We start from the raw sequence: 15,424 nt of genomic DNA on the forward strand, positions 1-15,424 counted from the left end.
TGGGTGTAGCAGCAAGGGGGATGGTTGTGGCAGCAAGGGGGATGGGTGTGACAGCAAGGGGGGATGGGTGTGACAGAAAGGGGGTGGGGAATAGGTGTGACAGCAATGTGGATGGTGATTTTTCAAGTTGACAGGATTGAGAAGCACCCAGAAGAAAAACCTTTGGGCATACCAATGAGGGAGTCTCTAGATTGGGCTAAGTGAGGTGGAAAAACCTACCCTACGTGTGAGCAAAGCCATCTGGAATGCTGGCATCACCCATGTCCATGGACTGAGGCTCTAGGCTAAACAAACAGGAGCAAGTGAGCTGAGCATCAGCATCCATCTCTCTCTGCTCACTGGCTACAGAGCCCTGACACTCCTGTTTCCACACCCTCCCCACCGTAACAGACTGCAGCCTCACATTGTGGGCCAAAATCACCCTTCCTTCCTCACTGTGGGCTTGTCAAGCATCTGTGACAGCAACAAGAATAATCCAGGCAAGGGAGGCTGACCGGCTTTGCAGCAGTCCACTCTTGGGGCAACCAATCTGGTTCTGAGCCACCCAACACTCCTACAGAAATACCCAGTCACCTTTTAAAGGCACTGCCTCCTGGTTTGGCCTTGTTGGGGACTAAGGCTCAACATGGTTGGGACAAATGATATTCAAACCATGGCAAACACCCAGGAGAGGGTGAAGGTGGTGGACCAATGGCTGGCTACACATTGAGAAATAACCGTCTCTATGTGTAGAGCAGGGACTGTTGATAAGCACAGACAGACTGAGCACTGCCACAGTCTGAAGCAGAAAAATCTGTGTGTGTGTGTGTGTTTGCATGTGTATGTATGTGTGTATATATGGGATGTGCACTTGTGTGTAGATATGTGTGTATGCTTCCATGTGTATATGTATGTGTATGTATATGTATGTGCGTGTATGTGTTTGTGTATGTGTGTGTATGTGCCAAGGATCAGCCTTGGTTTGGAGAGGGGTTCTGAGAGAAGGGGTGTTTGAGAGCAGCGAAACAAAGCTGAAAGTCAAATTGTGGGTTCTAAGCTGACAGACTCTGTTCTGCTCAAGACAGCTTTCCAGATTGCTCTCTGTTCTGCTTTTTCTAGGGATCCCCAGGCAGCCCTCTGCTCCAGACAATTTTTTTTTTTTTTTTTTTGCAATTCCAAAAACTCTTTGGATTGCTCATCTCTTGCAGATCAAAAGCCCAGTCTTTTATTTATATATCAATTCAGTCAATTTAACATTCCTACCATGCCAGGCCCAGGACCTAAGCTCCCACTGCTACAGGCTGACCTTGAACTCAGGAACCTGCCTACCTTTGTATCTGCCAGTCTTTGTATCTTTCTGACAAGCTGGCTCACAGTGCAGCTGCCTCTGTTCCGTTAGATCTGTGAAGCTGCTTATACAATTCGTGTTGCATCCTTGCACTTTACATAATTGAGAAATTACATATTTTTGAACTCATGCTTTTATCTTTCTTCCCATAGTCTTAAGGGCTGTCCTGAAGGTCACAGTGTCCTACCATTTTGCTGTAACACAGATATACCATTGACTCCCAGACTTGTGCTGTCTCTGATTATCATGGAGTCATGAACCTTAGCAGAGGCGGCATCCCTTGAAGGAGGAAATATGAAAATATATACACTATTATTCAAGCAAGCCTTACACTCACAACAACCATCAACACTCATGAAGGCCCACGCCCTACTGGCTCTGTTCTAGGGGTGGAAACCCATGTCATACTGACCCTTACATGGCCAAGCCGGACTCAGCCGGTATGTGTGTGTGTGCATGTGCATGCACATGTGTGATGTGCATATGTGTGCTTGTGTGTTTGCATACATGAATGTGTTTGCACGTATATGTGTTTATATATGTATGTGTGCATGTCTGTGTGCATGAGTATGTGTGTGTACCTGTGCATGTGTGTGCATATGTATGTGTATGTGTGTGCACTTGTGCCCATGTGTGTTGAGAACCGAGGATATGGGAGGGTCAGGGTCCTGCTCAAATACTGGGCCACTTGATATATTCTAAAAGGCTGTGATTGAGGGTCAAGGCCTTTACTGAGAGGTCTGTAGATCCGACTGAGGGGACCCGTACTTTCTGACATGGCACCACGCTGCCCTCCTCCCAGCTGGGCTGTTTTCTTGTAGCTGTTCAGCCGTTATGCCTTTTACCTCCTTACCCTTGCACGTTTACAACGGACTGCTGCAGGAGGAAAACATATAAATTGAATTAGAAGACCACAGCATTGATGAAAAGCTTGCTGCCTGTCCTTGGAGGCAGGAGCAATTACTGCAGCTTGAGGGGAAAAAAAAAATCTCATTCTCGGCTTCCCTTCCCAGCATGGTCTTCTGGCTCTGCAGACGTGGTTCCACGGTGTTCAGGAGGTCATACACGACAAAGTTTTCATTTAGAAAACACTCAGCCCTGGGTATTTAAAAGTATCAATCCTTGCTGATTTTGACAGAGCCCGCTGTGAGCTTCTGACAATATGGCAGGCTCCGGGCTAGCTGGTGAACTTACTTGTTCTTCCTTCTTAGCTGTCTCAATGAAATTGTAAGGGCCAGTCTGAAGAATGTGGCTATGAACGGGGAGAGGGGGCACTTAGCTCACATTTCTTGCGCTACTGAATAATAATTTGGTGAAGGTGGAGAATGATCCCGTCTTACTATTTCCTTTCATAGATGGTGGGGCGGGGGGCTTGCTCCATCATATTTTCAGACCATAGGTCTCAACTTGGGTCACTCCTATGGTTATGCCATGTGTATAGTAAGGAGGCACTGTGGCTATAAAATGGATATATTCTTACCCAGTCAGCAGGGGATGGATTCCCTGTATGACTGTCTATAACAATACTGGTTCAGGTGTGGTATAGTCCTGCCCATCTGAGAATTTAACAACTAAGAAGATCTTGGTGTCGACGGTTTCCAAGATGGACAGAGAGGTAGGGATCATTTTGCCACCCAGAGCAACCTTCTTTGTGTCTTTAAACTGGGTGTTGTCAGGTATAACTTGGGAAATGCCCGTCTCAGCACAGAGCTTTGAAGTTAGGAGATTGTCCGGCAGATGTGGTCTTTTCTCTGTCACAGACACTGACGTCACAAGTAGAGAATCCACACAGCACTCTGTGCTCCATATCACCAAAGCACCTTGGCTGCTTGTGTTCAAAGTTTTGCCCTGGTGGGGAATGGAGATTCTGGGTAGGGAATTCTCTTGTGGCAGATGAGATCCTCCAGGCTGCCTATCTTCTGCCATGCTGCTGCCTGACAGCCTACCTCCACACAGCTTATGGCTTACTGTTGCTTTACTTGGCTGTACCTCAGTCTCCTGGGGAGATGATGTCATGATGTCTGAGAGATGGGCAGAAATGAAAACTTTTGTGTGTCAGCCCAGGGGATATGTATGGCTGAGATGGAGAGAGAAGGCACCCGGTAGAGGACAGCTGTCTTTACCACCCCCACTGGCAGCTTGTTGCTGATCAACCTGGTCCTTACCACAGACACACCCTGGTTCTTGTTCCTATGTGACCCCAGAATTCTTGTCCTCTATAACAGGGGCGGATCTCTCTCTTGGGCCCATCAGCTTGATGTGGGTGCTGCTTCCTGACTACCACTGTCTCATCAGGCTGCCACCCACCTCCTTGGGCTGTGCTGAGCCCAGCTCACTTGCCTCCTGTCCCTGAGAATGAGTTTTTCCCTTGCCACCACTGAATCCAGCCCCCTTTTTTCATTCTCTGGGATGTCAGTGACACGTGGGTGAGCCTTACAACACAATTTCACTTCTTTACCCCCTCTTCTGATGGCTTCCTTCTCTACTCTTCTCCCTGTCTCAGGAAGTATGCCCTTGACCTCGTTACTATGAAGAACTGCAGACATAATCCGTGCTATCCGTTCTAATCATGCCTCTTAGATTACTCTTCTAGAGCATTTCTTCTGTGGCTTGGCATCCCCTGATGTCAGCCCCCTGGACTCTGCAGGTTATTATTCCTGCCACATTTCTGCTGTCTCTGTGTGCATGGCCCTTGCGCACATCCTCAGAACTTTACCCCATCTTAGATCATTTCCTGTATCCAGCACAATCCCCAAGCTGTTTAAATCCAAGTTTGTGTCATGTCTCGTGGATGGCAGTTGACTGTGCTAGAACAATCTGGAGGCAAACACTCAGTTGTGATGCTCAGTTTTGCTTTGGATGAATGTTCCTGCCCCAGAGAGAACTGACTTTGCTTCTGTCTAATACTTCCACGTATGGACTCATCTGTCACTCCTTCATTCATCCCCCTGTCCCATTTACTTTAGACCCTCAATGTTGCCCTCACTTCTAGAGCTTCCCATCAGCTTATAAGTATGTGTGTTTATGAGTGTGTGTGTATGTGTGTGTGTGAGTGTAGCTCAGAGGCCAGCGTCACGTGTAGCATGCTCTCGTTTTCTTTTCATCTTATTTCTTCTTTGGAGACAGGTTCTCTTACTGGACCAGAGGCTCATTGATTTGGTTCTGCTGGCTGGGCGGCAGCACCCAGGACCTGTCTACCCATCACCCGTTCCCCAGCCAGCATGTGGTCACATGTATGCTGCTGTGCCCCACTATTTACATGAGCACTGAGGTCTCCATGCTCATGCACTTGACCAGCTGAGCCATCTCCCCGGGGTACTGTATGATATCTGTTATCACACATGCATTTGACAGATTTTTCCCGACTGTGCATGGATTCCCATTCCATTGGAGCGACCACCAACCATGCAGAGTCCCCACTGCTCCATGAAAACTGGGATATATGAACTTTTACATTCAGGGATCAGTTCTAATTCTCTAACTCCTTTCTCACCCCACCCCTTCTTCCATTTCCCCTCCCCCATATCTTTCCTCACTTCCTTTCCTCTTCCTTCCTTCTCTCTTATCCCCTCCTCTTGCAGGAATCCCTGGTCTCTTTCTGATACAGAAGAGATCACATGACCTTGCCCATGACCTCTAGCATGGGACTGTTTCTGGAACAAGGACCAGAACTAGTTTGTTGAATTTGGAAGTGAATGGTCTCACTGTGGAGATATGCATACGCTAAGAGGTGTACAAACAAACGGTGCTTCCTGGTTACTTTTCTTCCTTAAATAGTTTGAGTGGCCTTGTTATTAGAGTTTTAGCCCCAAAGCCCAAGCCCTGGGATTCCCCACAGAACAGGCTCATCCATATACCAATCCAACATCCCAAATGTTAGAGAGACAGCAGTGAATGGCAGAGAAAGATTCCACCAACATGGCTGCTGTCACATTGTGAAGTACAGACAAAGGGGTTCATTGACCCCAAAGTCTGTCTTTGGAGTTCTGACTTGAACTGTAGACCAAGAGTTTGGGTAAAAGGAAAAGGGCTGCATTCTTCAACTGTTAAGCAAGCTGGACCTGGTTGATCTTGTTTCAGTTCTGGTTCTGTGAGGTTTGAGGTTGTTACTATGAGAAGATTACTGCCTGGAGGGGCAAGAAGCATCTCATTATGGGGTCACATGACTTTGAGGCCCTGCTGTTCCTGGAACCCAGGGTAATTACCAGTTTACTGGATACCTTCAGGTGCCTTTTTGGATGGTTTTGGTGAATCTGGACAGGACATTGCACAGCAAGATCTTTCAGTTGCTCATATTTTTATCCTTGAAGGGAGACATCAAGTTAGGTATCGTTAGGTTACACTCAGGCTCTGCTCTGGAGATTAACATGCCAATGTACTGATTTATCAGGTGATGGACTCAGAGGAGACATAAAATGGAGTCAGAGATGTCCAGATTTTATTCTATGTTTAGTTATTTTGTGAGCCCAAGTAAGGAGTCACTTTTGTTTGGTTTTAGCAAAAGGAGTTTCTAAGAACCTGCTATACTACCCCTCCACTTTGTCCTTTCCTTAGGACACCAATAAGAAGACAATCCATGCCAAATACTGCAGCAGATTCATCCATGTCCCCTGGAAGGATGGGAGCTTGGTCCATGTCAACATCACCAAGGAGAAATGCAAGCGGTACAGGGAGAGAATCCACACAGCCCTGGCCAAGATCCAAAAGAGGTTGGTAGAGTTGTATGTGGTCACTAGTGGTCTAGTCACTCGTGAAATGCAGGTCGGTGAGACTTAGAAAAAGCTCAGCCCAGTGAAGTGACCAGTAGACACAGTAAGTCAAAGCTTCCATCTGTTAATTATTGAAGACATTGTCAACAACAAATGCAGATACTAGCACCCAGGTTTCACCAGAAACAGAACAGGAACATGTTATTGTGTGCTCACAGTATGGGTACACATGTACACGTATGTATGTGGCAGGGGAACAGCAATAGAGGTTGATGTCCAGTGTCTTCCTCAGTTGTTCGCCATCTTAATTTTTGAGACAGTTTCTCACTGAACATGGATCTCATTGATTAGTTAGGCTGGCTGGCTAATATGGTCCAGAGAGCTGTCTGTTTATCTCCCCAGAACTAGGGCTACAGACATGCAGCACACCATTCGTGGCTTTTCTGTGAGTGCTGGGATTCTGAGTTGAGATCTTCATGCTTTTGGGACAGGTGCTTTATCAATAGAGCCATCTCCTCAGCCTCCAGAGGAGCTATTTTGAAGATGATCATTAGAAGACTAAGGAATGTTTGTGTCTGTGCTTTGGGGGTTCTGTGGGCCACAGGTATACTGCAGGCTATTGCATCTAAACTCTCTCTTATGGAACTGTTTCATCTCAAGGAAATGCTTACACAGCTGTGACATACTGAAACATAGTCAGATACTGTACATACTTTAGAAAACAATTAAAATGCACATTTCCTGTCTGTCTTTCTCTGGTTTTGCTCTTACAATCTGCTCATGCCCATGAGTCTGCTACGCGGATACAATGACCTCAGGGTTGACTTCATGTGGAAGATTTAAATTAACACCCTCAAGTCCCATATGTCAGGGGACAGTTTTAGACCACGGAGACCGAATTTGTTTAGGCATCTTGTCTCTGAGGTCACAGAGAACTGGAAAAATAAGAAATTAAAAAGATGATGAAAATCCCAGCTCTCCCACTTGCTGTTTGGCCCCGGGCACGGTAGTTAATGACATTTTGCATCTGTTTCCTTGATTATAAAGTGGGAATAGTGACAGCATTTGTAAATTTGCTCTGTGGATTATGCCAGATGCTAAATCTAAGGTTTAAGCCAGTGGCAGCCCTGCCATGGCCGTTTGAAAATGAACCCTCTTTCCACACTCCTGTCATTTTTACTACAAAACCAGACGTGGCAGATACCCAGCTGCCCAGTACTTATGGCCAGAGCCCCGCATCTCAAAAGCCACATGGTGATAGATTATCCACAGCAAGCTGCCCCTGTGTCTAGAGCCCCCTCTGCTGTGGTTTCAGAGATGACTCTCTAGTTCGTTTCCAGTCATGTGAGGGGACATGGTGTTTGCGTGCACTCCAGCTTCTGGGTTTCTTTGTCCCTTGCCGATCAGTGTCATGAACAAGCAGGATCTCTCTTCATTTTCTGTCTTCGGCAGTACTGTGTGAGAATTAGCACCATTCCTGTCTTGTATGTTTGGCAGAATTCACCATTAACACCCTCAGAGCCTGGAATTCTCTTCTCTGCAGAAAGATTTTGTGGCTCAGAATTTGGAAAGCATAGAACACCATTTGCCTCAGTTTGTTGGCAGTATTGTGCAAATTTTCCGCCGGATTTTCTCTTCAGTTGTTCTATAAAGTATTGAGAGCACTTCTGTGTGGTTCTTCCAGGTCTAGAAGCTTTTCCCTTACCACTCTGAAGCTCTGTCAGTCACTGCGTCACTGATGCAGACGGCCAGTGTTCTCCTGGTGGATCAGTTCCTTTATAAAACGAAGTGCCCTATTCAGTTCTGCTCACATTCCCAATTAGGAAGTGTACGCAGTCTGGTCTCTGAACAGTCACTCCACCTTAGCACCCAACTTGTTTCCATGGCTGATCTCTTCCTGTCCTTTTCCCTCTGCCTGTTTCTGGCTTTTTGGAGATGCAGTACGCACCAGTGCATGTGGTGTTGCTGTGTTTTACATTCACTGACTTGGTTAGATTTGAATCTGGGAACTTGTAATTTTTTTTCTTCTGTCTGCTCTGTCTGCTTTCTCTTCACTTTTTAACTGTGGTGTTCGGTTTCCTTTTTATGACTTCTTTCCCCTCTTTTATTGTCTTATGAACCTTTCCTGTTATGTTTTGTCTTGCTGTGCTTGACAGTTTGATGTTCACATAGCAACCTCTCAGTCTACCTTAAAACATGAAGTCCACCCCCACACTCCTTTCCAGTTACCCGGCACTTTAGATGCGCATCTTCCATGAACACAATAATGCAGTGCAAACAGTTGAATATCCTAATGTAATGACTGAAAATTAGAATAAATACGAGTTGTATTGCTCACACCACTTTCTATGGCTCTCAACCCCTTTACATAAACGTGGTTTTCCACCAGGCATTCTTTCATTTCTACCTGAAAAGCTTTGTTAGTATCTGTTGTGGTTCATGTCATTAGCAATGAATTGTATCAGCACAGTTAGAGTGGAAACCCCTTTAATTTACTTCTTTTTCTTTTTTTGTTTGTTTGTTTTTTTTTGTTTGTTTGCTTGTTTTGGTTTTGGTTTTTTGAGACGGAGTTTCTCTGTGTAGCCCTGGCTGTCCTGGAACTCACTCTGTAGACCAGGCTGGCCTCGAACTCAGAAATCCACCTGCCTCTGCCCCCCAAGTGCTGGGATTAAAGGCGTGTGCCACCACTGCCCGGCCTACTTAAAAAAAAAATTTTTTTTTTACTAAGTATATTTCTAGTTTGAAAGTTTTATCAGTTGTTTCTTTTAAAAAATCTTCAATGTGTTCTGGCCTATATGATTTATGATTTTAAAAAAGGGGGGAGAACCTTTATTTTTAGACTTGTTCCTCTGAATGCCCTGTGAATTTTTCTGCCCCTGGCTGCTTTTAATCACTGGGTTTCATCAAATTCATGACATTGTAGTTTGCTATGGTCTCTTTCTCCTCTCTCTCTTCTCTCTCTCCCCTCTTCCTCTATCCCCTCTCCCTCTCTCCTCTCTCTCCTCTCTCTCTCCCCTCTTCCTCTGTCCCCTCTCCCTCTCTCCTCTCTCTCCTCTCTCTCCTCTCTCTCCTCTCTCTCCTCTCTCTCCTCTCTCTCCTCTCTCTCCTCTCTCTCCACTCTCTCTTCTCTCTCCCCTCTTCCTCTGTCCCCTCTCCTCTCTCTCCTCTCTCTCCTCTCTCTCTCCCCTCTTCCTCTGTCCCTTCTCCCTCTCTCCTCTCTCTCCTTTCTCTCTCCTCTCTCTCCTCCCTCTCCTCTCTGTCCTCCCTCTTCCTCTGTCCCTTCTCCCTCTCTCCTCTCTCTTTTCTCTCTCTCCTCTCCCCCTCTCCTCTCTCTCCTCTCTCTCTTCTCTCTCTCCCCTCTTCCTCTGTCCCCTCTCCCTCTCTCTCCTCTCTCTCCTCTCTCTCCCCTCTTCCTCTGCCCCCTCTCCCTCTCTCCTCTCTTCTCTCTCTCCCTCTCTCTCTCTTCTCTCCTCTCTCTTTTCTCTCTCTCCTCTCCCTCTCTCTCCTCTCTCTCCTCTCTCTCTCCTCTCTCTCCCCCTCTTCCTCTGTCCCCTCTCCCTCTCTCCTCTCTCTTCTCTCTCTCCACTCCCTCTCTTTCCTCTCCTCTCTCTCTCCCTTCCCCTCTTCTTCCCTCCCCTCCCCTCTTTTTCCTTCTCCCTGGGTTCTTTGACCTCCGTGGACCTGTATGCACACTGTTTCCATGAAACTAGAAACATTTTTGGATGTCAGTTTCTATTTCTCCCTTTTCTGTTCATTATCCAGTCAAGTCTAATTACAGACATACTTGTGTGTTACAACTTGTGTCTAATTTTCTGTTTCACTTTGAATTGTTTCTTCCTGCTGTGCCTTGAAACAATTCCCTGAAGTCTCCTCTGCTCACTGTTGATGCTATATAATTCCCTTTCCACTTCAGATGCGTCCCTCTAGGAGTCTCATTAAGTTTTTTTTTTTTTAATTTATGATTTATTATCATTTGTATTTACCCTTGAGAATTTCATACATATATGTAATAACACAGAATTATGTCTAACCCCCATTTCCTTCCTCTAACCCACCTGTAACCCCTAACATGTCCCAGTTTTATGTCTTTTTTTTTTCTTAAATAACTACTAAGTCCAGTTAGCACTGATCGTATGTGAATGGGTATGGGGCCCTCCACAGGAGCATGAGGAACCTAACAGCAAATACACATGCCAGAAAGAATGACTCCCTCCACTCCCCGACAGCTACTAGCTGCCCACAGTTCCCGGGTAAGGGCCGGGGCCAGGTGATCAGTTCCCCATCTACATGGGGCTTTTGACTGACTTGGTCTTGTACAGGTCCTGGACAGGTAACCACAGCTGTTTGAGTGCAGCTGCACACAAAGCTGCCATGGGACCCAGCACTTGACAGGGCTCTTCTCCATTCGGTCGGTTTCTTACATTCTCTCTGCTTCCTCTTCTACAAAGTTTAGGATCAATTTTATGTTTTCCATTTCTCTTCTGGTTCTGTTACTGGACATGTGAAATGCATTTATAGTGACCATGTAACACCCTTTGCTTTTCAGCTAATTCTAATATTAGAATCAGTTGCTTGGTAATTAGTTGCCACTAATTCTAATATTAGAATCCGTTGCTCTATTTCTGTCCACCAGATTTCCTACTAAACATGGATGTTTTCCTGTTTCCTGGCATGCCTGTGACTTATATTCAATATTTTTCTTTCTCTTTTTTTTCTAGAGTCCAGGGATTTTAAATTTTATATTGTTGGATGCTAGATTCTGTGTTTTGTGATAGTGTTGAGTTGCCTACAGCTGATTTGAGTCTAAGTTGTAGTTTTAAGTCATGCGAGCTTATTTTCACAGTGGTCTTTATCCTAGAGCTGATTTGGTTCTACTACTGGTGAGGTGACTCCCCTGTGAGGATTCCACTTGACACTTTGCTCTGACTGCAGGAAAATGAACTGCTATTCTTAGGTGTGTAAACTCTGGTGAGCTCTCTCTGGATGATTTTTCTTCTTGGCTTTTGCAATTTCTTCACACACATGCCCTGATGGTCATTTGGTCCAAATCCCTCACATATACTGCAGATATGTGCAGTGTGTGGACTATGGCTCTCCCAACACCGGCTCCATCCATGTTCTCCACGGTCTCTCTACCTTTCTCTTCAGTAACTGCCATTTGCTATTTTGCCCTTCAAATTCCAGTTGCCTAAGACTTGTTGAGCTCCTTTCAGGAAGGCCTTCTTTCCATCCTCTTTCCCCAGCCCTCACTGCCAGGCTTTTCCTGAAGCTGTGAGTTTCAGTGCCTCCTGGGCAATGGCCACATCAGCAGCCCTGTGCACATAGACAACTTAGTTGTTTCAGGGACCTGTGGCATCCTGTTTGCAGATGCCACAGGCTTCCAGAATGAGCCGCCTTTACCAGGGGCATTGCACTGATGTCTGATTTCAGAGTTGAGAGCCTTTTTGCATAGTAGAGAGCGAGAAATAATTTGCTTGTGGCCTTTCTTTGCATATGTTTTTCCGTTGTATTGATTTTCTTACTTTTGTTTCGCTTGAATTGATGATGGGGGGAAGTGGAGGGGCCTGATAAGAGAGCCAGTCTAAATGGAAAGTTTTCATTTTAAAAAAAGATTCATTTTCATCAGTGTGTGCGTGTGTGTGTGCATGTGTGCACATGTGAGTGTTGTCCAAAGCTAGAAGACAGCACATTGGGCCTCTCTGGGCTGGAGTTATGGGTAGCTGTGAGCTGACTAATATGGGTGATGGGAACTGGAAGCGAATCCTCTGTCAGAGCTATGAGTGATTTTAACTGCTGAGCCATTTCTCCAGCCTCAAATGGAGGTTTTTCTGCAGAAAAGAGAAATCTAAAAGTCAATCATCCATTCATCAAAGACCTGGTATAAACAATGTTGTAGATCCCTGGGCTCTGTAACTGTAGCCCCATGTTCTGATGGAGAGCTTGGTGCCCACAGACTCTATTACTTTGATGCCTTTTCCTGTCTAGGATTAAGTGGCTACAAGATGGGAGTCACATGCTCTTTGGCAAAGCTCGTGGAGAGTGCATCTATGTCCTCATTGACACATCTCACTCAATGAAGAGCCGACTGAACCTGGTCAAGGACAAGATCATTCGGTTCATACAGGTGAGGGGGGACTGCCAAGCTCTTGTACTTGGGCTGGCGTGTCATAAATACATCCCCAATACTCACTGTCTATAGTGGCTCTGAGCAGTGACTAGGGCCACACTGCATCAAAGGGTCCCTGAGAAAGCCAGTCCAGAAGTGCTCCCCTTTGTCATTCTAGAATTCTGAGTGCTCCCTGGAAACCAGACTTGTCCTCTCACTGCTGGGTCTTTTATGTCACTGTCACCCCTGGATCATTTAAGTTGTGTGTCTATACTTCCTACCTGGAGTTGTCACTAGCATATGATAACCAACAGAAAACACTTTTGTTTTTTTAGATATTCATTATCTTGACATTTCAAATTTCCTGTGTCAATTAGGGAAACTGTGTGAATTGGCTCAAGAACTGCAAATGGGAAGGATGTCTGGTAATCCTACCAAAATGTCTACTGTGGTAGACTAGTATGTGAGAAGTCTGAAAATGCCCTATGTTTGCTCATGGGATAGAAATTGTTGAAAAATGGATTATGCCACATGAAAGGTGATGTCTATAGATGGACAGTTATTTGGCAACAAGGATCCTATTCATCTGATCTTATTAGTCAATGTCTTAAAGTTTAGACAAGCATCTATTTAGAGTCATATATAGGTAGGCTCATGGTGGAAGATCCGTTTCTGCCCCATTCACCTGGATTGCCCCTCAATCCTTTTTTTGGAAGCAGGTTGCTGCCCGAGTCTAGTTTCTATACCTGTATCTCACAGTATTGTCATGGGTCTGTTGTGCTGAGAGTAGAGAATGTTTAAGAAATAAAAAATATAGCTCTTGGCTAGCTTCCCTGAGAGAAATGTGGGCTGATGACTGGCAAGTGAATAGATCTGCGCCCAAATAATAACCTTTCTCAAGATGTGGTGACAAAAACGATACCATTTGGAATTTTCTTTCTTTAAGCATTTGACATGCTTATTTAGCACCATATTAATGTCTGTAGTAAAGTTAGTATTTAATGTTGCACTATGACATTGCTTACACATACACATGTCACATGTAAAATTATCTATGTATTCATATATAACACCAGTAGAGGCCAAACATCCAGACTATATAATTTGACTCAAATGTCTTTTACAGCAGAACCTGTTTTTTTTTTTTTTCAATTGAAGATAATTTTTAGCTAGTTTCTAGAACTAAAAATGGATATCCGAGAGATTGCCTCAAACTGAAGTTTCTCTTCAGCTTCGCTTACATTTGAGTGGTTTTATGGTCAAATAATAATTATCTCTTACAGGAACAGCTGAGATACAAGAGTAAATTCAATTTTGTGACATTTGATGGTCAGGCAATTGCTTGGCGGGAAAAACTTGCTGAAGTCAATGAAGATAATTTGAAACAGGCTCAGTCATGGATTAGAGACATTAAGGTAAAATGTCTACTGTGGTTGACTAGTATGTATGAAGTCTAAATAGGTCGTTTGCGTTTACTCACGGGATAGAAATTGTCGAGAAATGGCTTGGGCACCAAGAAAGGCGGTGTCTATACATGGACAGTTATTTGGCTACACAGATCCCATTCATCCAATCTCAAAAGTCAGTACCTTAAAGTTTAGACAAGCATCTATTTATAGTCACCATCCCTTGGTATCCATGGGAGATTGATTCCAGGACTTCCCCCACATCCTATAAGAGCTACAGATGCTCAAATCCCTAACATAAAATGCTGTGAGATTTGCAGAAAGCCCACACAAAACCTCCCATGTGCCAAAAGTCATCTCTACACAACTCAGGATACCCAGTTCATGTAACAGATGCTACACTGTATCATTTAGGGAATAAAAAGGGGCAAAGCCTGTATAGGTTCAAACAGCCATGATGTTTTGTGTGTGTGTGTATTTATGTACATTATATGTGTGTCTATGCAGATCTGTGCACATATACATGCGTATAGGCACACTTGTGCCACGGAGCTCCTGTAGAGACCAGAGAACCACCTCATGTGTTGGTCCTCATCTTCACCCTGGCATTGGACAAGGTCTCTTGGTTATTATGCTGCTTCCATCCAGCAGGGTAGCTAGCCTGTGAGCTTCTGGGAACTGTCTTGCCATAGGAGTGCTGGGATTATAGACGCACAGGATTGCACCCAGTCGTTACGAGTCCTGGGCATCCAAACTCAGGTGTTCATCATTTCCAATAGCAAGGACTTCACCCACTGAGCCATCTCCCCAGCCCCAGAGGCAATCGTGTGTGTGTGTGTGTGTGTGTGTGTGTGTGTGTGTGTGTATGCATGTGCATACATGCATGTGTCTTCATTTCACGGCTGGTTGAAGTTGTGGGTATATGACCCTTGGACAAGGTGTGGTGGTTCCCTTTCCAAATCTGTCCTGGGCTCTGTGATTGCAGCTTCATGATGAAAACAGACCTCAACGGATAATATTTTGAGTACTCAGGCGTTCCGATCTATCCCATCTGACACTCTGCCATCAGTGTTTGAAAGGTCCAAAGGGGCCGCTGCAGCTGTTCCTGACAGTGAACTTCGTTCAGAAGCAATGTACTCATAGAGATAGACAGTACAGCTCGAGCATTTAAAGCTGAAGAGTGAGAAGAGGGGATGGGGGAGGGGAGAGCAGACTGATGCAGGTTGAGAAGTAATCTCAGGTTGAGATCTGGAAAGCTGTTGTTTCTTGTCTCGTGAGCTATTGGGAAGGATTTTCTTTTCCTGGGAAGAGTTTTCTCTCACCTTGAGCTTCTCTTAATTTTGAATATGCTCCAGAACCATGTTGCATTCCAGATATTTGAGACAGGGCTGTTAAAGAGTTGCTTAAAATAGCTCACCGTGGGAGTCTAGAGTCCTCGATTCGCCCTGCAGTCACAGCAGAGGAGGACCCTGAATCCGGACTGATCAAAGCAGGTCCAGGCAGACACTGGGATGCCCCCAAGATCTTTCAGGATTACCTTTAGAATGGGAAAAGAAAGAACTGCATTGTATAAGGAGATAATGCCTTTAAGGAACTGACCACCTTACCCTAGGATGGTAGTGTCAAGGTTAGACTCAACTTGTTACCAATGTTACCAATGTTACCAATGTCCTGTTCTTTTTACAACCTACCAGTAGCAGGAGCCACGCTGTTAGCTGACGGGCTTGCTGTGCACTCAGTCTTACTGGAAACATTGTGGGCTGTGCTTGACCCACGTTGTCGCTCACTTATTAACTGAAGTGTAGGGTTCATTCTGAGCCCATCGGATTTTCTATCAAAACATTTCCAACTGCCGTAACTCCCCAGTCTTGCCCCC

The 15,424-nt window shown here is 45.2% G+C and overlaps 1 protein-coding gene across 4 annotated transcripts in view; it reads left to right on the forward strand.

Annotated features, from left to right (window-relative positions):
- Positions 1-15,424, forward strand: part of Vwa3b (von Willebrand factor A domain containing 3B) — a 160,110-nt gene that overhangs the window by 68,754 nt on the left and 75,932 nt on the right. For all 4 annotated transcript variants that reach the window (XM_031367215.1, XM_031367213.1, XM_031367216.1 and 1 more), the window contains 3 exons: positions 5,882-6,036; positions 12,022-12,160; positions 13,426-13,557. In XM_031367215.1, the coding sequence (XP_031223075.1) occupies positions 5,882-6,036; positions 12,022-12,160; positions 13,426-13,557 (426 nt within the window). The remainder of the gene's footprint in view (positions 1-5,881; positions 6,037-12,021; positions 12,161-13,425; positions 13,558-15,424) is intronic.

The sequence above is a fragment of the Mastomys coucha genome, unplaced genomic scaffold (genome assembly GCF_008632895.1).
Source record: "Mastomys coucha isolate ucsf_1 unplaced genomic scaffold, UCSF_Mcou_1 pScaffold14, whole genome shotgun sequence".
NCBI classification, from domain to species: domain Eukaryota; kingdom Metazoa; phylum Chordata; class Mammalia; order Rodentia; family Muridae; genus Mastomys; species Mastomys coucha.